This window comes from Coccinella septempunctata, chromosome 9 (genome assembly GCF_907165205.1).
Source record: "Coccinella septempunctata chromosome 9, icCocSept1.1, whole genome shotgun sequence".
Taxonomy (NCBI): domain Eukaryota; kingdom Metazoa; phylum Arthropoda; class Insecta; order Coleoptera; family Coccinellidae; genus Coccinella; species Coccinella septempunctata.
In genome coordinates this window covers 13,118,638-13,142,508 of record NC_058197.1, presented here as the reverse complement: position 1 = coordinate 13,142,508, position 23,871 = coordinate 13,118,638, and the positions used below count along the sequence as shown (strand labels likewise).

Sequence of the window (23,871 nt, the reverse complement as noted above, 5' to 3'; positions counted from 1 at the left end):
TTTAGGTACATTTTTCTTTACCACAGAAAGATGCTCCTTTCCTGGGAAGTGCATTGGCCTATTCATTTCCTTCGATTCCCAGGAACTCAGGCTTTTTTTGGGGAAAATCTGCAAGTCAGACGAACCACCCTCTCCTGAGGGGGAACAAGTGTGGGGATTCTCACTCTTCTGAGCTCGAGACCCACTAAAAACCCTCAACTGCTTCTTGGATATTGGTTCCGGGCATTTGCCTATAAACCGTTTATCTCTTAGTCGGTTTTCTTCTCGCAAACTATCGTGCTGGGATTTATGTGTTTATCCTCTAATGGATAACACTTTATTGGATTTTTCAATAAGTTTATGTTCTTATTTTAATCTCTTCTTAATTGATCTTTTGCTCTCCTTCGGTAAATTCGCATTCTCCTTTTGTCTTCCTCTGGGTCGTAGTCCACTAGTCTCCTGAGTTCTTGATTCGGATGGTTTTTCGCTGTTTTGAATAATTTCTTTGCTTTTCTGTTCATGAATTCCGTTATGGTTTCTCATTTTAGGTCCCTATAAATCTGTCTATTCCTGACAAACCAAGGTGCATCTATTGCACATCGTAGCAGCTTGTTTTCAGTGGCCTGAATTTTTTTGATGTGGCTCTTTGCCGCGAAACCCCAGGCAACTGATCCATAAGTCAGTTGAGGCCTAGCAACGGCTTTGATTATCTTCAATTTTGTCTCTTTCGACATGTGGCTTCTGCTTCCTATTAGAGGGTAAAGTCTATTCATAGCAGCTTCGTTTTGTCGATTGCTTGTTTGATATGACTTTGTCCTTTCTCAAGCGTTATTCCTGAAAATTTGGCTTCATTTTTCCTGTCGATTCCTTCGCCGTCAACTTCTAGATTCGTTGCGGGTCGAAGTCTTCTCTTCTGTAGTAATATTGCTTGGCTCTTTTGTCCATTGAGCTTGATTTTTTACTTTATGCACCAGTCATTTGTTTCGTCAATCGTTTCTACTCGTTCTATTACTTCTGAGTTGCGGTGTCGAGTTGCTATGCCTGTGTCGTCAGCATATAACGTTAGCATGGTTCTTGGATTCTTCGGAATATCGTGAATGTATATGTTGTACAGAAGTGGCTCAAGTACTGACCCTTGGGGTACTCCAGCCTCTATATCTCTTGTTGATTCTTGCCTTATTTGTTCAGTTTGCTTTCTTACTCCCAAATCATCTGTCTACATTTAGAGAAATGTGCAAGGTGATCTTTTGGTCCACTTGTAGAGTGCTTGGGATTGGATGGGACTCAAAACACACCTTATACAATGGTGGTGGAACTTGTCCTATGCATTTTAGTTGTGGTGGACTTCAATAGGAAAGGCTTGCACAAGCACCTTTATGACAGAAAGCCAGAAGAAAGCCTGTGTCAGTATTTACAAGATTTCTGAGATCTACCCTCATGGAAGTGATGGAGTTTCTGCTGGATATTCCTCTCTTACATTTCGTTTCATGGAGGTGACTATCAAGACAGCACTAAAAGTCTGGAAACAGCAAAAATGTCATGATAGTGGACTATTCACAGCACACTCGAGGGCTCTAAAAATGACGAGGAATGCTGATGAATCCCTTCTTGTAGATTGAAGAGAGAAGAAAGCAGGGACCAGCTTCTGCTTAGGGCTTAGACAAAGACCACTTATTTCTTGAGGAAGACGTACTATTTCAAAGAAGCTAGAAGCGGCTTCATGAAGTGAATTTCTTGAGAGTTTCGAACATTCAATCTACCTTTCTAGAAAACAACAGTCTGCCTACTTAGCCTTGAATATTTCAGAGGATTCAATCGACATTTTCCTAATCATTATCTCATTTCACTGAAACCTTACTTGACCCAGTAATCCCATTTTTGATCCAAAACATTGCATAGATTGATAAGTTATCAGATGGCGTCTTCTCAAGTATTTGCCAACTGAGGCTGCTCTTCCTTATCTCCGGGATATCACTCTTAGGAAATCACATACTTAAAATGGCGGAATTCAATATTTACCGATATATCATACGATACTTTGATCAATACGAGAACTGGATGGAAGTGGTTAAATAAATCGATTCAAACTAGTACGAGCATAAATGAAAAAGGGTTCGATTGATTGGGGGACACGGCAATAAACATCTATGTAAAATATAGAGGCTCATTCGTAAATGTCACTTGCCGCGGCATAAAATCAATAAATTGCTATATTGAACGTTTCAGAATATTAGATTCAACTACGTACTTAGGTATGATGGATTTCAGTTCATTTATTTTCCCAATACTGGTCAATGATTTTGAAATACAGTTTTGAAGGAATTAAATTTTAGTGTTTCTGAGGTGCAGAATTGTTTTCTTCATTTGTATCCATATTATACAACTAGGTACTCAATTTTATCTCAATTTGATTGGTATTTTATCAATAAATATTGAATTATTTGAGTGATGTGGCTTTTCCTTGATGAAATCCAGAAATAAACTAAAAACGAAATTCCAACACTTGGAAAAGGAATGCAACAGTTTTCGAAATCCATCTCTGGTTGATGTGTGGAACGAATTGGTCCATCCAATTTTTCTTACAATGTATAATTGTGAGTGGCCTCATTGGAACCTTACCAAAAATTCTCTCACCCACAGGACCTTCATTACATTTGTTGGCGTGAATTTTATCATGAAAAAGTGTGAGAGAACAATCCTGCTACTTTCACAGTTGCACTTACGTGATTTAAGTTGACGAGCGATTAATAATATGAGAGATTTTAGCCATAAAAGTGTCTGTGGATCAATTTTTATTGCCTCAACTGTCTTTGTTTCAATTTGCCCATATTTCCGTAACTTTCATCGTTTCAACTCCCAACTCTAATAGTTTATAATAATAATTGTGCCAATCATGAACGGATTATATAAAGGTGAATTAAAAAAAGTTTTTTATCATTTTGTACAGGCGTAAATTTCATCTACATATACATATAAGTCATTTTTAATATTTCTTCTCAGAGAATCACAAAATTCATTTTTTCTAATGATCTTTCAGTGTTATTTCTTTCAGTATTTCAAGTCTTCAACTTATTTCCATCAGCTGAAGTTTCTGAATTAGGAATGTGTGTCAACTGAGACATTATTTCAAAGGTTTATTAAATCCGAGTATGGTGGTGCTTGCTTACTTACACATCGATTGAAAACATTCAAATTAAGTGAAAAATTATTGCATATTTCATTTCAACACCATCAATCATTAGCAGTTTGATTGTGATAACATTATGTATGTGTCAAACTAGTGCAGTATCGACAAAACAATGAGTTATTATTCACTTTAAAGGTAAATTTGAGATTACTTTTTGGAAACATGAATTTGAAGGCGCCATTCCTGAGATTGTTTACTATTTGTTGTATGACAACTGTGGGGTAGGAAGTAAAATACTCTAGTATGTCTTCAATAACATATAGGCGATTGAGTTTCGCAAAAAATCAGTATTGCAGCAACGCATTTCATGCTGAACCAGTCATTTAAAATGGTACAAATTTATTGAGTTATTTCTCTAACATGAACGAAAGCTTCATTATCCATTTTCTGTACTTTGAGCGATGTTGATATCTTTGAATGACAGGGTATCTCGAATTGCATGATCCTGGCTGTCTCTGGTACTTCTCTTTTCGTAAAAAGTCTCTTAGTTGAAACCGTTTCACGATATCTTCATTTGTCTTGAAGATATGTTTAACCAAATTTAGATATTTTGAAACTTCTCAATTTTTGAATAGGTATATATCTAAAAACAATTGAAACTTTCAAGAAGCACTACTTCACTATCATGTGTTTTTGTTAAACTCGAAATTTTTCCTAACGTCATACTATTGCTATCAAATAATCATTATGTTAACCTTTTTTTTTTCAGTATAGAAGAAAATGCAAGGGCCATTTTAGAAGAGAAAAAACAAGATGAAAAGTTCCAAGAAATAATCGTCAGCTGTAGATCTTTAAGTAGGTATGAAGGCAAGAAGACAAAAACGTTGGTACCACAAGTGAGTAAACAATTCTAAGATAAAAATAAAGTTTCAACTCCTATTTTCCTTGAATTAAAAAGTTTTTGTGATTGAGACATAGTGGTATTTCAAATGTTAGTGTTATTCAGATTAAGATTGTAATTGTTAATTGTTTAAATTATAACCTATCAATACTTAACAACATACAGATATCTTGATCTCACCCAATATTGTTGCCATTTTACTCAATAACTTCCCCATTTTTTGTTTCCAGTTGGTAGCAGCATCTCTAGCAGCTTTATATCACTTAGTCGTGGGAATATCTTTGGCATATTCAGCGATTTTGTTACCTCAATTAAAAGAAGATAAGGATTTCAATCTCACACCTACTGAAGAGTCATGGATAGGTGAGTCTTATGCCCATTTTTTCTACTTGGGAGGGTTGAAAATCGATCAAAATCATCGACTACTAGAGTTCTAGACCACCTAATATCTAACCTAGTTCTACATCTTCCCACGTGGTTCTATTTGAAAAAAATATAATTTTAAAGATCATATAATATTTCAGTATTACCTATGTATTTATTTGTTTAATCTGTGAGGAATAGTGAGTGAGCTAAATTACACATTTTGGAGATATGTGGACAACCAACAATAGATTGAACCTTCTCTGAAGAAGAAATTCCATTTTTTCTTGTAGAAAAACTTCTGATGAATATTAAAAAAATAATTTCTTCCAAAACTCATTAGGAACGGAAATTTTTCATTCATAAATGAGTATATAACGAAACAATTACCTTATCCATGTAATACGGTCAATTACCTGAAGATTGCAAAACCAGGCAGTCGTTTCAACTGAAATTGTTTGAAGTCGTTGATAAGCCACCTCGTTATTTTTAATTACCAATGAAAAATTACGAGCAATGGAGCCAAAATTTATGTTTGTGAATTGTGTGCAAGGACCCATAATATGGTATTTCGAACCATTTTCATGAACTTCGAATCCAGCTCACAGTTGAGATATTATTGAAGCCCAAAAAGGGTTTTCCAACTTTCAAGAAGACCCAAAAATTGTTCTTCATCACTCCACTCACTTTCTATTAAATAACTGTGTTCTTAATTTTCTTTCATTAGCTACCAAACTTTATTTTATGGTGAATCTCTTATGTTTGAATAGGTTGCTTGTCAGAGTTTGATGACTGATATTTTTATATAATAGTTAACTGAATTTATTCAAAGATATTGCCTATATCAATCCATATTTTTTTCAGCGAGTATAATAGTTTTGACAGTGCCCATTGGCGCACCTATTGGTGGTATACTGATGGACATGATTGGAAGACTAAATACAGTTAAACTAGCAGCAATTCCTGGTATCATAGGATGGACTTTGATAGCTACAGCTCACGATCTGCCAATGATGCTGTTGGGAAGAGTTTTCAATGGTTTCGCTTCAGGTTGGTGTTATTCGAATCAAAAATAACCTAATCCTCCGAAAAATTTGACCTGTACCGAATTTTTTCAGCTCTAGGTACCGGACCTGCCATTGTCTACCTCACAGAGATAGCCAGAGCTGACATGCGAGGTTCTTTGATATCTTTGGCACCAGCGTACACCTCATTCGGTAAGCAGTTGTATTCACTCTCGCCGGATCTAAGTCCAACAGATTTTTTTTTTGATGAGGGTAGAACGGTTCAATTTAAACCGGTCCTATGATGAATTTTTCTTCTTATCTCTTCTAGAAATCCATTTTTTTCACGTAAAATCAATTTACCAAACTTCTTCATTCAACAAATTGATGTTTCACGAAATAAACTCATCGAAATGATTTCATTTCGAATAATATTCTGACTATTTCGCAGGAATGGTGATGGTTTACGCAAAGGGTTGGTTTATGAATTGGAGGACAGTTGCTTGGTTGTCTAACATATACACAATTGTGCCATGCATATTAATAATGTTCATACCTGAGAGCCCAGCCTGGCTTGTGTCCAAAGGGAGAACCGAAGACGCCTTGAAGTCCCTCGACTGGATCAATAAATACCAACCCCAACCTGAAAACAGGGTAATTTTTTCCAGTTTCTTTTGAACAGTTTCCAGCACTCTGTTTATGCTATTATATGGTCTCTTTATTACATATGCGGTGTGCTCGACTGATTTAATCTCTATAAAACCAAATAGCTCTCATTCCGAAATAATAAATCACATTATACAAGGGGATTCTGAAATCCGTGGTCAAAAATTGAGGGCCAGTAAAAATACGAATTTTTTTTTCCTAATTGGCAGCTAAGAAAGACAAAGATCTCCTTATGGTTCATCACCTAAAAACAAATAGATACCAGTCAACTCAAATTAATGATTTATTCCTCTTTCGCAGGCAGAATCCCTAGCTGAGCTTCAGTTGGCAGCCCTACAGAAAGAGCACCAGAAAAAGATGGAATCAGAAGCTCTGACCGGTACAGGAATAATGACCAGGATCAAAGATTTCATGAAACCGACTGGATATAAGCCTCTCATCATTCTCGTTGGACTCTTCTTCTTCCAACAGTTCGCTGGAATATACATAACCCTATTTTACTCCGTACAGCTATTCAAAGTAAGGTTTTTGATGTGGTATTTGGTGGTGGTGTTTGTCTTATTCATTTGATTCTTCGAAAACGTGAAGCTTCTAGAGGGCCTCTCGATAGAGGCTAAACCAAACAGGCTCCAACTGCATGAGGATGAACAATGAGCCACAAAAGGCCTCGAAAGAAGCACCTCACTCAGAAGAGAAGAAGATCGTCCATGGTCAAAACATTAGCTCATTCCTTTATGGCTTTATAAAAGCTGGTACAATTGGTGACAAATCTTAGAGAAGTGCGATTGCACCTTTTTGCTATTTGCTAACACTATTGTCCTTTGATTTCCATGTATTGTCTCTGTTTTGGACAATCATTCCTTGATTTTGTTCAGTTAATCGAAGAAACTGGCAAAGAAGGTCAGTTACATTCTTCAGCGGCAGTCAAACTGATATCAGCTTACTGGCAGTTGCTTTACAGCTTTAGTGCAAGAGTGCAGACCTTATATCGCCTAAATAGGGAACCCTAAAGCAGACTGCATGTAATATGTGTGCTGGGGGCAACTAATTATGAGATGCCTTGGCCAATAGTGGTACTCTCTGAATCTGAGTCTTCATAAGATACTTAAGACTCAAGGTTATTCCTTTCAAGATTTGTGTCTTCATGAATCTTCTCGAAGTCACGGTAGCATTAGAATTGGTGGATAAAATTTAGCACTCAGTGAAGGTTGCCTTGAGTTGGCAGTCAAAATAAGGATGGTCTTCAAATACGTAAGATGTAACGAATGTCGTATCTTAACTATTTGGCCAGTTCTTAATCTTACTCGTTCTCTGGATTACCCTACTAAAAAACTTCTTCGATTCACTCAGTTGCTTCCACCCTTGTTCGGACTCAGTATTTCTACCAAAAATTGGTGCCTTCTTGATCTTCTAGTGAAATAATAATCACAAATTTCACCGTGAAATACTGCATTTGTCGTTTTGTTACAGGAAGTAGGAAGTACAATGAATCCATATTTTGCATCTGTTTTGCTCGGTTCGCTCAGGTGTCTGATGTCTATGGTGAACACTTACATGCTAAGAACGTTCAGAAGAAGACCTCTGATCATGACAAGTGGAGTTGGTATGGCAATATGCATGTGTGTGTCAGCCCTTTTCACCAAGTGGATACAACAAAGTACGTACAAACATTATTTATTTCAACGCTGGTTTTGCTATTTGCCATTTCAATGTAGATATTTGTTGTGTTTGTCTTCGTTTCGCTGTGTTCGTTTTCTAACTCATGTTAGGAAGTATTCAAGCATTTTAATAACTTCGGCTAAGTTAATGCTCATTATATCCTATGGATTTTGGGAAAGATAGGTGAGTACTGGAGTATACAAAAGTTTGGAGGAATAAAGGAGATTTTCAGATCCAAAGAAGGCAGGGTACAATAAACAAAGTTGAGTTTTTCGTTTTGGTTAGGCTCAATTTAAAAAAGTTCATGTCACTGTGAATTTCCAATAGATAAAAGTACATTCAGTCTTCTTTTCTGTGGAACGAGTCATGCGTCTCGTACTCTTCCTGTTCTGGAAAGTCACCATGATTCCACCAAATTTTTGTATATTGTGATATAAAGAAGTATCACAGGAGAATTATCTGGAATATTTTCACAGTTGGTTTGTTTATAAATGAGAGAATAACAAGGGGACGCAATCAGAAGCTTCTGGACGCTTGTTCGCATTCATAATCAAGGTGGTCACCCATCCAAGTAAGGAACCCACCCAACGCTTCTTATCTCTTGAGAAAAATATTCCACAAATATATATTCTATCAAGCCGAAACCTAGTACTTGGTTGTGAAGCAACGTTTTGGATAAGACAAAGTCAGTTATAAGATATTTTTACATAAAGACATGTACTAACTGACATAGAGAACAGAACACCCAGTATTAATGAATTTATCAGAACGAATTTCTTCGAATATACTTCTTTAAGTGACGATAGGAAACGATTAGTTTTTCAGCCATATCTACAGAGTGGTTTTTGCGTTATTGTCTATTCCAACAACAAAAAAAAACAACAAAGGGTACGCACTAATTCGTTTTTGATCGTGTGGGGTCTCTACTGTCCAGTAAGCTACGGTACTCCTCGTATTTATCCAAACTTGAGCGAAAAGCGAAACGTTTTGGTAAAAAAAAATCATTAGTGATCCAGTGTTGAAATCTAGAGATGTTCATTCACATAGAATAGATATCCATATTTGATTCAAACGTTGTAGTAATTTTTTCTGCCACTGAGTGTACTATAAAACCCACTAAATGCTGCATGAATTTGTCATGATGAAGGTAATAAGGAATTCTCAAAATATGGTAGGATATCTTGAGAATTCCATCAACATTTGTGCTTTAGTCAGGAGACCACAATAACCGAATTTTGCTTTATATTTCCTGTCCCAGTGATATGTTTGTTTGGAAGTTTTCTAATTTTGTTAGTCTTTTTGGGCACTATCCACTCATTGGGTTGATCGATATTGTGATGTTTTTTTTTAACTCACACTCATTGTGGGACACAACTAATCCTCTACCAGACCAGAGAACAAACCAAAGCTCGTAGTTCAGCCAATAGATTTAAAAAATGTTACTTTAAAAGCTTTTTAAGGCTTTGAACTAAGCAAGATTACGTGTATGCTGTCCTTTTCCAACCACTCCTCTTACATCTGTTCTTATTCTCAGTTATCTATGTTCCATTAATTGAGAAGATAAAATATGACCAGAACTTTACTAGAAATTGCCTGAAGAAGCCAAGTCATACATAAAACTGCGCATTTTGAGAACAAAACACACCAGAGCATCCAGTTTGAACGACTTGTCTCAGGATTTTTCTTCATATTCTCACAGTTCTTGACTTAGTGAGTCTTTGACTTGTAGATACATATAATAATTTAATAGAATATTCCTGAGGTCGAAGGAAACACTTTTTCCCTTTACCATTTTTTCCAATTTGGCTTGGTTGAAAAGATATATGCTATTAAAATTCATGAAATTGTAATTTTCTATATTCGCAAAATTGGGTACTTTGCCTAATTGCAACTCTGTTTGAGAGATCCACAGATGTGAAGCGTCACAAATTCAGCCAGTTCTGAAGGTAATTTTGTTTACCAGGGGTGGCACAGAGTTCATTATGGAAGCTTAAAATGGCTATACCTTTTTATCAGGGCCGAATCGTAAAAAATGGTATTTGAAAAAAGTGTTCCTTTTGACCTCGAGAATCTACTGTTAAATATTTGTACGAGTCAAAGACTCACCCTGTATATTTGAAAAGTACCACCTCAAATTTCATTTGTTCATCTCTGTTCCATGTTGAGAATTTGAAGGCATTCATAATCAAGTAGTCATCTTTCAAGCAACGTAACTCTTCAACGGTGCGTTTCTGGGTTTAACTCCATAGAAACTTTTCGTCTTATTTTGATGTTCTGAACCTATATCCAAATATATTCCCATTAATCCTGGGAGATCCTGTATGGACCGAATCTGAAAAAGTGGTAAAGAAACAAAGTGTTCCTTTTGACCACTAGAATCTAGTGTTAAAATATATGTACAAGTCAGAAACTCACTCTGTATATCTCGGGATCTCGAGATCTGGAACTATATCCTAGGATATCGTCTTCCCCGGGATTAGAAATAAGATAATTCTACAGCTTCGTATTTTTTCGTCATAGAATGTGGTGCATGAACATAATGTTATCCCATAAACTCATCCCCAATAACACTCTCCCTAAGGGCTAAAACCAAAGCTTCACCAGAGCTTACGTCGGGACAAAAGCGAACGCATGCTCAGCATCGCCCGAACCAATACTAAATACCAAAGTTATTCCACAGAGGAGACGGTACATACATGGGTGCCTGTTGCGGCTTTGGCCATGTACGTCGTCACATCTATGATCGGTCTGCTGAATATACCATGGACAATGACCGCCGAATTGTTTCCAATCGAGATACGAGGCATGGCCCACAGCCTCTCGAACGCATTCGCCTATCTGCTCATGTTCGTCGCCATACAGACATACTATGGAATGAAGAGTTTTTTCCATGGTCTTGTTGGCACCCAGCTGTTCTACGCAGCGATCTCCGTAAGCGGTAGCCTCTACGTTTTGCTAGTGCTACCCGAGACCCACAAGAAGAAACTGAAGGAAATCGAGGAATATTTCCTTTACAACACGTTCTATCTGTGCCAGAACAAGAAGAAATCGAAGAAGGCCAGAAGGACTAACTCCGTACCAAAGATGACAATGTTGACTAGTAAGGACATCGTGAGAAATGCCAAAGATGTGAATACGTCTCAAAGTGAGAAACTGTTACCTAGATGAGGCAGCTGGTAGGTATCCAGGATGATGATGAATCACAAATTCCTATTTATTATTTATTAGATAATTCTCAGTGATCTTAGTGATAATGTTTTTTAGTGAAATAAATGTATATTTTAATTGTGTCTCCTTACTTTCATCCATTGTGTATTTGACAATAAATGATCAATATTGTTCATTTCGATTAGACCAGAATGTTATGCAATGTATTTTGTATACAAATAAAATGTTTTTCTAGTTTTTATTTTTCTCACCCACTTGCGCAACAAAAATTTTCCTCGAACAAATAAATATTCCTCCATATACCACTATTTTGACTTTATTCTGGGCTAGCTTAACATCACAAAGTTTCAAGGTCAACAGAAGGAACACCGGATTAAATGAGACACTTTATATAGCTAGCTTATAATGGAGACTTGAGCATTTTGGAGACATAGGGCATTTTGAGTTAACGAGGCCTCTATTGTAGTGATATAATGAAGATCTTTTTATTAGCAACATGCTGATAAGAAGGCATTACCGTTTGATTGAATTTCACTATTGATTGTCTAAGTTTTCGGTTGATGTTCAAAGTTTTAGCTTTATCTAATTAATGTAGCCGATATTTTATGAACATTTATAATTAAATTAGAAACTGAGTTACCTGATTTTCAGTACTATACCTACATGCAGCTGAAGATGCTTTTGTGTAGTGGTTGAAAAACTCATTCACCTAGTGAAAATCATGTAATACAGTTTTCAGTAGTGTTTTATCTTTCTTTTATCAACTTCATGTTCCAACGATACTACACAAAACACACAAAATTTTTCTTTTTGTACAGGCTTGGTTGTAACGTTAATTATCTTCTTCTCTTCTGGCTTGATAGCTTCTTCATTCTTTGTATATTCTCAACTCTTGAATTCATTGTTTCGATATAGGAAAGATTGAATTAATTCAGAATTGAACATCGTTTGTACATCAAGAGCATATAATTACGAAATCGCTTTTTATTTTGGATTGATTAGTTTCTAGATTTTGAGTACTACATACGGTAGGAAACGTTTTTGGGGCAATTTTATTTGTGAAATATCGTATACAGGCTGAACCCTTCAGTTATCTGCGAATGATATTCTAAAGATTTGAAATCATTGAACATACTCATCAATATTAAATTCGAATCGTCAATTGAAAGGAAATTTATGTTGTATATGCTTAATGAAACAGTAGCAAGTATAAATAAAATTGATCTGGAGAAAGTTCTGAGCAAAATGTGAACCGAATTTTCTTTATAACACTACTTTTTTGTCACCCATTGCAGGAATGGAAAGAAAATATGAAAACTGAAAAGGTAAGTTCGCATTACAGTCAACAAAGAATGAAAAGAAGGTCTAGGGCAATTAAACCTGTTCCATACTTTTCCTACGCCTATGTTCGATTACGCAATGGTTTATCTAAATGTGAAGACACTATTTGAGCGACTGCAGCAGCGTACTGCTTTTGTTCGACATCGACAGTTAAAATCGTACAGTTATTTCTAGAGATCAGAGAGATCTAATGTGTGGAAAAAAAACTATTTACTAAAAGTTATAAGAATCATGAGAAATAATCTCATTATTACAAAAAAAGAAAATTAATCTAAAAACGAATAATTCTTTAGAAAATTCATAGATGAACACTATTATAGTCAATCAGTAAACTGCTGAGGAGATGAGCAATAGCTCAGATAGGTTAACCATAGAATCATTTAAACGCTCACTCTCCTTCTCGAGTCACTTGTAGACCTCTCCATTACTACCGCAATCTACGTTCTTATATAACCACTTGAGTGATCTAACGAACTACTCTATATGACAGATATGTGCCTGTCAATTGTCCATCGAGAAATTGAAACTTTCCTTCAGGGTAGACCCAAATAGAGCTCTACCAACAGTCGTAGTAGGTTGATCTATTTCGTTTTCACAAGACGACTTATGACATGAGTCCACACTAAGTGGTAGGTTAGAAAAGATTGAGATGGACCATAACGCCTTGTAAACCTCGCAAACATATTGAGCTACAGATATATTGTGCAACACACCACGCTTCTGGGGTCCTACATCCATAACCTCTGTAGCTGTAGCTTATAATCGCAAAGTACGAGATCAGCCAAAAAGTATTTCCATCGAAGAAAGAGCTGTGTTGCTCTGACGAAGGCAAATGAGACCGAAACCATACCATCGTCAGCATCTGCTCTTCTTCGGTGGTACGTTAGTTGTCTTGACGATGGCAAATTGGCTAGTTCACTTCGTATCGTTAAACTTGTTAATATTCTAGTAATAGTATGTTACTGAATGAATTCTTAGTAACTCTTTGGTTTAGCTGTTTCAATGCTTTCTTGACAGAAGCGACAGATATCATGGGCATTGTTTTCTATGTTCCGCAGGTGATGATTCACAGGCAGTGTCGTGTGATTCTAATTGTCACATTTATCTGTTCTCTGAACGGTTTTGGTTCAGTCCGTCAAGTAGGAGAGAAATAACTTGGCCTACGAATCAGAATCTTCTTGGAATTGTGGTTCACTTCTTGTTCTGCCCGTAAAATCAGATGATACTTACCGGAAATCATGTTAAATCAACAAATAAATTTAAATTGCGACGCAACTAGAAATTATATTGATGATTGGTTAGATGTTACATCTATGAATCACTCCATAAATAGCTACCAATTCTATGTCAACTATAAGATGATTGCTAGGTCCATATAGACAACTTTTTAATAAAGCCAATACTATTAAAAAGCAAAGACTAACCCACATAAAAAAATTTCATAAACATTCTTATCTGATTTGATCATGTATCATAACATATCTAAGAGATATTCACAGGATAATCTCTGGATATGCAATAGATATTGAATAAAGATATACAGAGAGTAAAAAGCAAAGCACAGAATTCATATCGAACATGTCAATTTTCATTTCGAATGGACAAGTTCAGAAACGTTTGCCAACCTTATAAATATTCTGAACTGAATTCGTTTTTTTACTGTTTTTGGTATTTAACAAGCATCTTTGTGTTATCAGCTACCGCAAATTTCATCTGATATCTGTATTGATTTAAAGCATCCAGATGTACTGAATATAGTGGCTATTGGTGGTTATGTTATGCGCTTCTGTCGTATATGATATCTGGAAATATTCTTGTTGAAATTTTAATTTTTTTTCAGAGGAGACCGACATGACATGGGTACCAGTTTTAGCCCTAGCAATGTACGTGGTCACATCCATGATAGGACTGCTGAGCATCCCATGGACAATGACTGCAGAACTCTTCCCGATAGAGATCAGGGGCATAGCGCACAGCATCACCAATGCGTTCGCCAACCTCCTCATGTTCTTCTCCATACAGAGTTACTACAGTCTTACTGCCCTTTTAGGTGGAGTATCCGGTATCCAGTACTTCTTTGCTGTCATTTCCGTGGGAGGAGCGATTTATTCCTACGTTTTCCTACCCGAAACCCACATGAAGAAGCTGAGTCAGATTCAGGAGTACTTCCTCCACAATACGATGTACTTAGGGCAAAAGAAAAAACCGAAGAGATCGTCTTCACACGCCAGAAAACGGATATCAAACAAAGACATAGTGAAAACTAACGATAAATCCCAAAACCAAGTATTACTAACTTAACAATTCCGATAGAATCTAAACAGGAACTCCTCTTTACAGAGTGTCCCAGTTTCAACCCAGACAACGGCAGTTTTGGTCTTAATTCAACAATTAATGTTAGGCAATTGATTGATTTAAGGGAATCTCGTCGCAAAATAACCATGATTCAAATTCCATGACCAATGAGACCGTTAAAACTCATTAAACCATTCTCATGACATGCAATTTTAGCTGACAGAATTTTTATTATTCCAGTGATCTTTCTTCTTTTGAATTTCTTTTAATTGACATGTACTTAAGAATATCAGGGACCATGATAAATGTGAAATTTATAGTGATATCTTCTATCAATAAATGTTGTGGATTAATTCATTTGTTGCTTCAATTTTCGAGCATTCCTTGGAATATTCAGAAAAAACGGAAACACTCTCTTCTACCATCCATTTCTCTTGGAAATGCTCAGTAAGGCATTGTCTCACTTGATGAAAGTTAGTTGAAAGTATATAAGGTCTTCTCGTGGGAGAATAAGGATGAAAAAATGATTTTAACTTCAGTAAGTCAAGTTGGTAGAAAATTTTAGAAAACAACACTAGAAGAAATAGTAACTCTCCATTACTGAATTCATTTTGAATATTTGTATACAACTAGTAGTATTTTCGTCAGTTTAGTCGATGACATAAAATAAATAAAACAAAACAAAAAAAGAAGAAAAATATAAAACTTGAATGCAAAATAGAAAAAAATTAAAAACTTGAAATCTAAGGGTAGATATAACATCGAGGAATATAGGTTTCATTATGAACTAATGGATCGATTTTATATTATTTAACCCCCGATACTCCTTCTAGAAATTACCATTACTAGCTCTAGTTGGATTTGTGCCTGCCATAAACTTGCTCCAAAAGTTCTGAAAACTGTCATTTCATTACCCCATCTAGATTTTTGGGAGTAGAGTTAAATCTCGCTTAAAAAAGGTAGATTCTTGAGGCCAAAGAAACAAGAAACACTTTTTTTCTCTATAGAGAAATGGTATACCATTTTTTCCGATTCGGCCCTGATAAAAAGATATGGACATTTTAAATTTTCATAATGAGCTATTCAACCCCAGGAGAAACAAAATTCTCTTCAGAATAACTAGCTGAATCTGTGACACTACACATCTGTGGATCTTTTAAACAGAGTTGTATTCAGCCAAAGTACTCAATTTTTCAAATTTCACAGATACTTTTAAATTTTGGAACATCAAATTACTCGAAAACGGTGCATTATAAGAGAAAATATGAAGAATACTTTTATTTTACAAAACGTTCAAATATTCATTAGATAGCCAACATAGTTTCAAGAGTTGGGTTCTTTGAATTTTTGGTATTTTTATGGTACGTAATGGTCATAATGAGAAAACTGGGAGATATCTTGTATTCGAAGAAGATTAATCGAAAAAATGAAAACTATATTCTAAAATTCATCTCATTCGATAAAACCGTTTGTGAGATTGTGGATTTTGATCAAGTATCAGCAGCATCAATCTGATATTTTTGTCTACAAAATAATTAATGGACAACATTTTGGAACTACTTTTTATAGTTTCATTGCAACTCTCACTATTGTAACTATTCAAATTTTTTTTTTGATTTTTCGGAAGTACCAATAAAAAGGTCGAGTGTGAAGTATTTTTGAAAAGGCAATCGAATTGTCTTGAAACTAGGTGTCACTCAACCCCCTTACCATCAAAGGTTTTACGATTTACTGTCATCATGCTCAAATACTTTTTGTATTTTTATCAGATTTTTATATTTTGTATGGAGGTCGAGATATTTAGGGTAGTATCTTTTAAAATTGACACAATGTATGGTTGGTAAGACTTTATTAATCTGTTTTCAGGTTGAGAATCAGTATTGTTCAGTTGATCTTGCGCATTTTTTACTGGCAGGTATACAATAAACCCTTGAAAACCGAATAATTAACATATTAACAATATAATTCATAATTCATGAATGAAAACGAAATTCAGAATTAGCAGTATGCGATAGAATGATAGAAAATACCAAGTGCACATCGTCCAAAGATCACTCGCCTCCTATACGAAGCACAATCAAGTAATCCGATCTCGGTAAGGAAATCGACATCCGACAGACGAGATGAAACCGAAGATCACCAAGATCGACATAACGTTGATACTCGGATGCACACTTCGTTTTTCAGCGACAATTGAGAATTATCAGTTTCGGATATTGCTGCAGTTGGAATTTCGATAAATTGGAAATTGGAGATTGAAGCGAGGGAGATTGATAAAGGTTGGAATGCACGTGTGTTGCATTCTGATCGACGTGGATGAAAAATGAAATATGATGAGGCGCAGGGAAGTGATGCCATTCGAAATTCAATTATATGTGAAAATGACGCCAATTTGCGAGATACGAATTGGAAGAAAGAGAGCCTTGAACCTGCCAACTATGTATTCCATTATCGAGTGGATATTCCAGAGACTCTTGGAGTGGAAGTACTGCTTATACTCTCATGGGGGTGGAAGAGCAAGAGCTGCAAGATCGGCTGATACGGTTAAATACGACGAAATACCTTCTTCACAGCATCCCGATTTTATAGCTCATTCTGGCAAGCTACTGGTAGGATAGGACAAATAATCCGAAGTTAGCTTTGAGTTGCAGCCTGTAAGATATAGTTGGGCTCTAGAACATCTTTTTTGTTCACGGATGAGTCCAGATTTCCACTATAAAGGGTGAGTCTTTGACTAGTACAAACATTTTATCAGTAGCTTCTTGAGGTCAAAAGAAACACTTTTTTCCTATACAATTCTTTCCGATTCGGCCCTGATGAAAAGATATAGCCAGTTTAAGTTTTTATTATGAGCTGTGCCAACCCTGGAAGAACAAAATTACCTTCAGAATAACTAGCTAAATCTGTGGCACTACACCTCAGTGGATCTTTTAAACAGAGTTGTATTCAGCCAATGCACCCAATTTTTCGAATTCCATAGATACTTTTCATGTTTTGAACATCATATTACTCAAAAACTGCGTATTATACGAGAATATGTGAAAAAGACTCTTATTTAAGAAAAATTTCAAATATTCATTAGATAGCCTCTCAGTTTCAAGAGATGGGTTCATTGAATTTCTGGTATTTTCATGGTAATTAAGTAATGGTCATATAAAGAAAACTGGAAGACTTTGGTGATATCGAATAAATGAAAAATTATATTTGGAAATTTATTTCATTGGATAAAACCGTTTTTGAGATAGAACTAAAAATAACATTTTATGGTTTTTCAACAGTCTACATCTTTTAAACCGAGCCGATTCGAAAAAAAGAAGGAGAAAGTGTTTCTTTTGACCTCAAGAATCTATTGTTAGAATATTTGTACGAGTCAAAGACTCACCCTGTATAAGCCTGATGGGAGAATGTTGATGTGGTTTGATAGACCAGTGAATAATGACCCATAAATCATAACTGATTTAACAGATAATCAGTGAAGAATGGTGCACTAATCACAAGTGGAGAAAATCATAAACCAGAGCATTGGGGACGCAAAGCCCTGCCCTGCAAAGATCTATATAGAATACAGAAACGTAGAAATAGATACTGGTAGATTCGGGTGACTTGCGACAGTCCTGTAACTTGGGACAATTACCCCCCTTGCAGATTTCTTTGTTTCTTACCATTTATGAGTAAAGGGACAAACTTACAAGATTGTGTAGTGTCTTTTCGGTTAGTTTAACAATTAATTCCTGTTGAGTTTGCCTTGACCAGAGCGTTTGAATTGACAGGAAAAATTAACGAATTCCGGAGAGTAAAAACGCGTTTTTATGGCCCATATACTTTCTAGTGTTCTGTACATGTGTTTCACTTTGCCCATGTGTAATTATTTTTCTGGATACGTGGAATATTGGTATATTAGATATGTCATGAAACAAGGTTGTTCACAAATCAAACGGCAACACGGATCTCATTCATGTATTTTGTTGTTTCTTAGGGTCACTTGGGACAATGCCGAATAGATACAAGCGGCTCATTGGCATCAGGAAATATGCCGATTTTTCGCAGGATATAATTATTTACGTTATTTCCACAGAGAAATCACCAAAGAACAATGAAAGAAATCAAAGTTCCCTTGTTCTGTTTAGTGTTTTTACATTTGAGTTGCAATATATTTACTTTCGCTGTAATAGGGGTTTATCATTTAATTTCCTTACCGAATTTCAACTATATAATCACAAATTCTAATTTTTCAAGACTATACACCGTCCCAAGTCACCTATTTCATTTGAGAATTGAGAAATCAATAAATTTCAACTTGCCTCCCAAATCGGTGGGTGACTTGGGACAAGTATATTTAATTTTTTCAAAATTTATATCCGAATTCTGAAGCATGGTCCTAATCAATAGTCAGATAAAAATAGGTCATCGTTTTGAAAATATGACAAGTTGAATTCAATCATTCCTGATGACTCAATAAGAAATAACAAGGGAATAATGGCAGAACAAATTAAGAAAATTTCGACCACCTAGTTCAGAACCGTGTGCAGGAAATTTCTGACAAGGAAGATATAAATAAATAAAGTTCTGCAAGCATCAGCCAAGCGAAAAAGGATCAACTTTATGTGACCTCCAGTGTCGTAGTTAACGAGAACAATATTGATATCGAAGGGATATAAATTCGCTGTTGAAATGAGTATTCCTCAGAAAAAAAAAATGGCGAACGAAACGACGATGACAAAAGTGGCAGTTATATAAGTATTTCGCAGATACAGGCCAATAATTCGAAGGAAGAGCCCCCTTGTGCTGGATCACGAGCCACTGTGGCTTCCAATTACCATATGTAATTCTGCATATTACACACCGTGGCAACCGATGACAATAATGATTTGCCAAGCTGATTGTGATAACCTATCCTATCTTCGACTATTGATATAATTAGCTGTCATTTCGAGGCTATAAGAGCTCTTATCGGCTATATAATGGCCGTTAATGATAAGATTGGGTTCTTGTGACTTGTGATCTTACGAACACCTAATAAGTGTGGATGAGGATCACTTTCTTCCCAGTGGCGTAGCCAAGGATGAATCGAGGGATTTCAGGAAAAAATGGGTTCTGGGATAAAATATGTCAGCAGAGCATCTAAACGAACAAGTAGGATGTGCTGTCGAGGAATCAATGATTCCATGGTTTGATTTTTCGATATGTTTTATAATTTTTTTGAGTGATAAATCAATTTATATTTCAAAAAATTTTTTTTGTAGCTAATTTTTCATCATATTTATCGCTGGAACCCCAAAGTACTTCCACTCCATCCTCTTCATTACCTTATGAGCAAAATTTCATTGGTTTTTCAGAACGATTAGTATTTTTCTCAGAATTACATATGTAATTCTGAGTTCCCAGTCTCATATAAGACTGAGCAGGTCCTGCACTGGCATTGTAGCAATCTTCAGAAAATGGGAAACTGCTTGAAATCGTTCTGAATGCAAATCCTCTGAATTTTATCCAGGAAAAATTCATCATACTTTGCTGAAAATATAGAGTACCTACCTGAATTTCTTGGGGGTATAGAAGATATTCAGTTTGTCGAATAGTTTCTGTTCAATAAGCTGCAAAGTTTTGGCTACTTCTGAATGCGAAGAAAATAAATCGAATAAAAATTTATGGATGAATCCAACTTCATCATATTTATCCGCTTTATCGTCGAAGATTTATTTCTTTAACAATATCTACATGGGGGGATTATACACGTCTCATTGAATTGTTAAAATAATTATTTGAATCTCTGCATACAGGATAAATTCTCATGACATGAATATTCAGTGGTGGCAAAAAATTTAACTTTTATTGTGTAGTTTCCAATTGGCTGAAAATTTTTAACAACTGCCTTGTGATTCATTATGTGCTTCCTACTTCATGACAATGGTCGTTAGGAATTTTTAAACTTGATATAAATGGAGGAATACGAAGCTTGTCGATATTATTCCCACTCACCCTGTATTATAACTGCCAACGCTACTGTAAACTGCTTTCAAGAAATGAAGCCCTTGAGCGCTTTTGAATTCATGTGCTTTCTACCTTGGCTATACAATTATGAGCTAATTAAAAGTGCACTCCAATATTCATAAAATTTTATTGGGTAATTTTTGCTAACAGATGCCCTGCAAGTGAAAAAGGAACGGAATGGTTTATATCTTGGTATTTTCACTTAAAGAAATTACTCAGTTGGATACTCACAGTGATTTTGAATGCGTTAACTTTGACTGTTTTTGATGTTATATTTTCAAGGTGTTGATTATGCAGAATTTTTCAGAAACAGAAAAAACAATTCATTTATTTATGGAAATACATATACTCCATAGGTTGGCACTCATGAAATGTCGTTGATGTCATAACGCCGTTGCAACAACTAATATCAATTTTTATTACGAAAATGCCGACAGTGATTGAAAAAAGAGACAGGTTTTCAGAAGTGCTATTTAGAATTCAGGTCCGCTCATTCAAATAGTTATACCCTGATATTTTAAAATCCACAAGCGAACATATTCGCTAAAAAGATTATAAATGAAGAGGATAACAAAGAATTTCCTTCTATTGGGAGATCCAAAAAAATGTTGTCATTTGAGAATTTTATGTTTGAGTGAATTAATGCAAAAAGTTCACTACTGGATTTTCGATGAATGTCATGGTAGAATAAGTTCCCGAAAATTGTTATTTCTATTTTTCATTTGACTTGTCCTATACATTGTAAATGTTTTAAGGTACCAATAAATACCTAATTATTATTATTATATCAATGTATTAAGACGAACAGCCAGAAATACGCGCCAGTGGTCCTGTTAATTGTTTATTCATGTGAAATTTTTGATCATCTTGACTTGAAACTTCCTTCGATTCCTTTTACTTATTGATGCAAGATGATTTTTGTTGAACAATTTAACAATCTTGTAATTATCTGTTCATTCCTTCGGGAGATACCCATTCCCAACCACTGCAGCATATGCATTTCATCTTCGGGTTAATATTTTTGAAATCTACGAGGGATGTAACGTATTCAAACGAAGATAACGATCATAACTCTCCTCAAGCTAGTGCATATTATGATATTATACTAATCTCTTGTATTTTCCATGCATTTTTCTTTTAACTTCGAGAATCTTGTTGAAATATTTGTCGAATACTCACCCTGTATACTCGCTAATCTTTGCTATATACTATGATACTCTCCTGAATTGTTCTCTTTTAACTTTTTTGCTTGTCAAAAAAACGATACACAATTACCTCTAGGCATTCCATTTTTGCATTAGTTTCCTTCGAATTTGAAATTGTTGATATTTCTTGAATATCCTCTAAACGAGAAGGACTAAAAATTTGATATTTTGTCAGAATCAGAATGGGCGTATATTCGACCTCCATTTGTTCACAAAATATTTTCATTCGTCATCAAATCCTGCATTCTTGCCGAATCTTCAGTGAACACCCTGTATAAAATAGCACGGATCGACTGAATTGCGATAAATTCGTACAGCACAGATTTCCAAATCTCCCCCACAAAATAATATCAACAGGTTCACCTTCCTCAACACTGTTTTTATTGTCGTGTTTTTCCCACGTATACCTCCAGAATATTGACCTCATCGTTATACGTTGCTCTTACGTGCATTTTTTTCGGCAGGTATCCTTTTCTTGATTAACGACCCGGCTCTGAAAAAACAATGGCAGAGCCGGGCATCGATGGTCGCATTTGCTGTCCGAGAAATCTAAGACCACCGTGGAAAAAAGGGTTGAACGTATTCTAAATTTAATTCCACAGAATCCATTGCTGCATTTTTCGTCTTGTTTTCGACTTTTTCTACCTGGCACCGGCCGACGGCAGGTAGAAATGCATAACTGATTATACGGATGATATGCCACTTAATTGCAAATCATTATTTTATGTGCATCCCGAGCCTTTTTGGAATAGGTAGTTCTAACTTCAATCGGGATTTCCCTATAGGCGTTCGGGTTGATTCTGTTCGTTCTTCTTGTTGAAACGAGGATAAAAATTCATATTTCACTTCGTTTTTTCATTGAAAAACAAATATTTGATCATATTATTAACTTTCCGAGGTGCAGTTATCTCTTCTATCAATTTCCACATGAAAAAATTTCTCCAAAAGTGTCGCCAATGGCTACAATTCGTAACCTGGTGAAATTGGAAAAAGACGACATTTTTTCGACGAAAGTGGAAACTATTGTAATATTAGTAACTTCTATTTTTCATTCAAGTGTTCTGGTCCAATGGCATAAACTCCTCTTAATATTAAACACTCTTTTGCAATGCAGGAAGTGCAGTTTCCGCGTCATGAATCAAATCCAGCATTCCCATCAACCGATTTGCGCCAAAATCAAATCCCGAACCTCCGAGATTCGTCACCTGTCATCTAATCGAAATTTATGCGCATCTCTCAAAGTTGAACTGATGACACTTCTTCTAAATATTCTTTGAATCGGGATTCATGCCGTCACGTGTGTGTGTGTGTAACGGAAACGAACGTCCGCCATCTTAATTCGTCCATTATCCGATCGGCGAGATTTCCATATTATGTCGCTCTAGAGGAATTGCTAATGGCGATAATGTCGAAATTTGCGATGCAATTCGTGGCCGATCTGTTGCAGCCAGATCAATCACAAGATGATTTATTTTCGGCATTTGCATCTCTGCTACGTGATCGTTGTGGAAACTGGATCTGTTCGGTAACTCACAGTACGGTTATGCGTACCTATATCATAACTTCAATACATCAATGCTTTGAATGATTTTCATAAAATGAAAATGTTCCTTTTTTTGGAAATCTGCTAAAAATTTTGTTATGGACATCTGCTTGTTGTGAATTCACAAAAACAATTGCTGTTTACCTCATTCCACCTAATCATTCTAGAACTCCTGTCTTATACCTCACAATTCTGATTCGCAAGTTAAAATTCTGACTTGCACCTCAGAATTCCGATTGACAAGTCTGAATTCTGACTTGTATCTTAGAACTCATAGTCGAAAGTCAGAATTCTTACTTGTATCTCAGAATTTTGATTTGAAACTCAGTATTCTGACTTGTATCTCAGAATTTCGACTTGAAACTCAGAATTTTGACTTGTATCTCAGAATTTCGACTTGAAAATCAGAATTCCGTCTTGTATCTCAGAATTTCGACTTGAAACTTAGAATTCAGACTCGTATCTCAAATTTCGACTTGAAACTCAGAATTCTGACCTCGTATCCCAGAATTTCGACTTGAAACTCAGAATTCTGACCTCGTATCCCAGAAATTCGACTTGAAACTCAAAATTCTGATTTGTATCCCAGCTTTTCGAATAGCAGGTAAGGATTGTACGTTAAAAATAGTTTT

The 23,871-nt window shown here is 35.7% G+C and overlaps 1 protein-coding gene across 3 annotated transcripts in view; it reads left to right on the top strand.

Moving 5' to 3' along the window:
* The window catches only part of LOC123319858 (facilitated trehalose transporter Tret1-like), a 33,723-nt gene extending 18,863 nt beyond the window's left edge, over positions 1–14,860 (top strand). For 2 of the 3 annotated variants that reach the window (XM_044906862.1, XM_044906861.1), the window contains exons 4-11: positions 3,876–4,002; positions 4,238–4,370; positions 5,235–5,420; positions 5,489–5,587; positions 5,826–6,028; positions 6,341–6,559; positions 7,511–7,697; positions 10,380–11,101. In XM_044906862.1, coding sequence (XP_044762797.1) covers positions 3,876–4,002; positions 4,238–4,370; positions 5,235–5,420; positions 5,489–5,587; positions 5,826–6,028; positions 6,341–6,559; positions 7,511–7,697; positions 10,380–10,867 — 1,642 coding nt within the window. In that variant the 3' untranslated portion in view covers positions 10,868–11,101. Of the gene's footprint in view, positions 1–3,875; positions 4,003–4,237; positions 4,371–5,234; positions 5,421–5,488; positions 5,588–5,825; positions 6,029–6,340; positions 6,560–7,510; positions 7,698–10,379; positions 11,102–14,048 lie in introns of those variants that run through there. The other variant, XM_044906864.1, reaches the window with a different exon arrangement.
* The last annotated feature ends 9,011 nt before the right edge of the window (positions 14,861–23,871 follow it).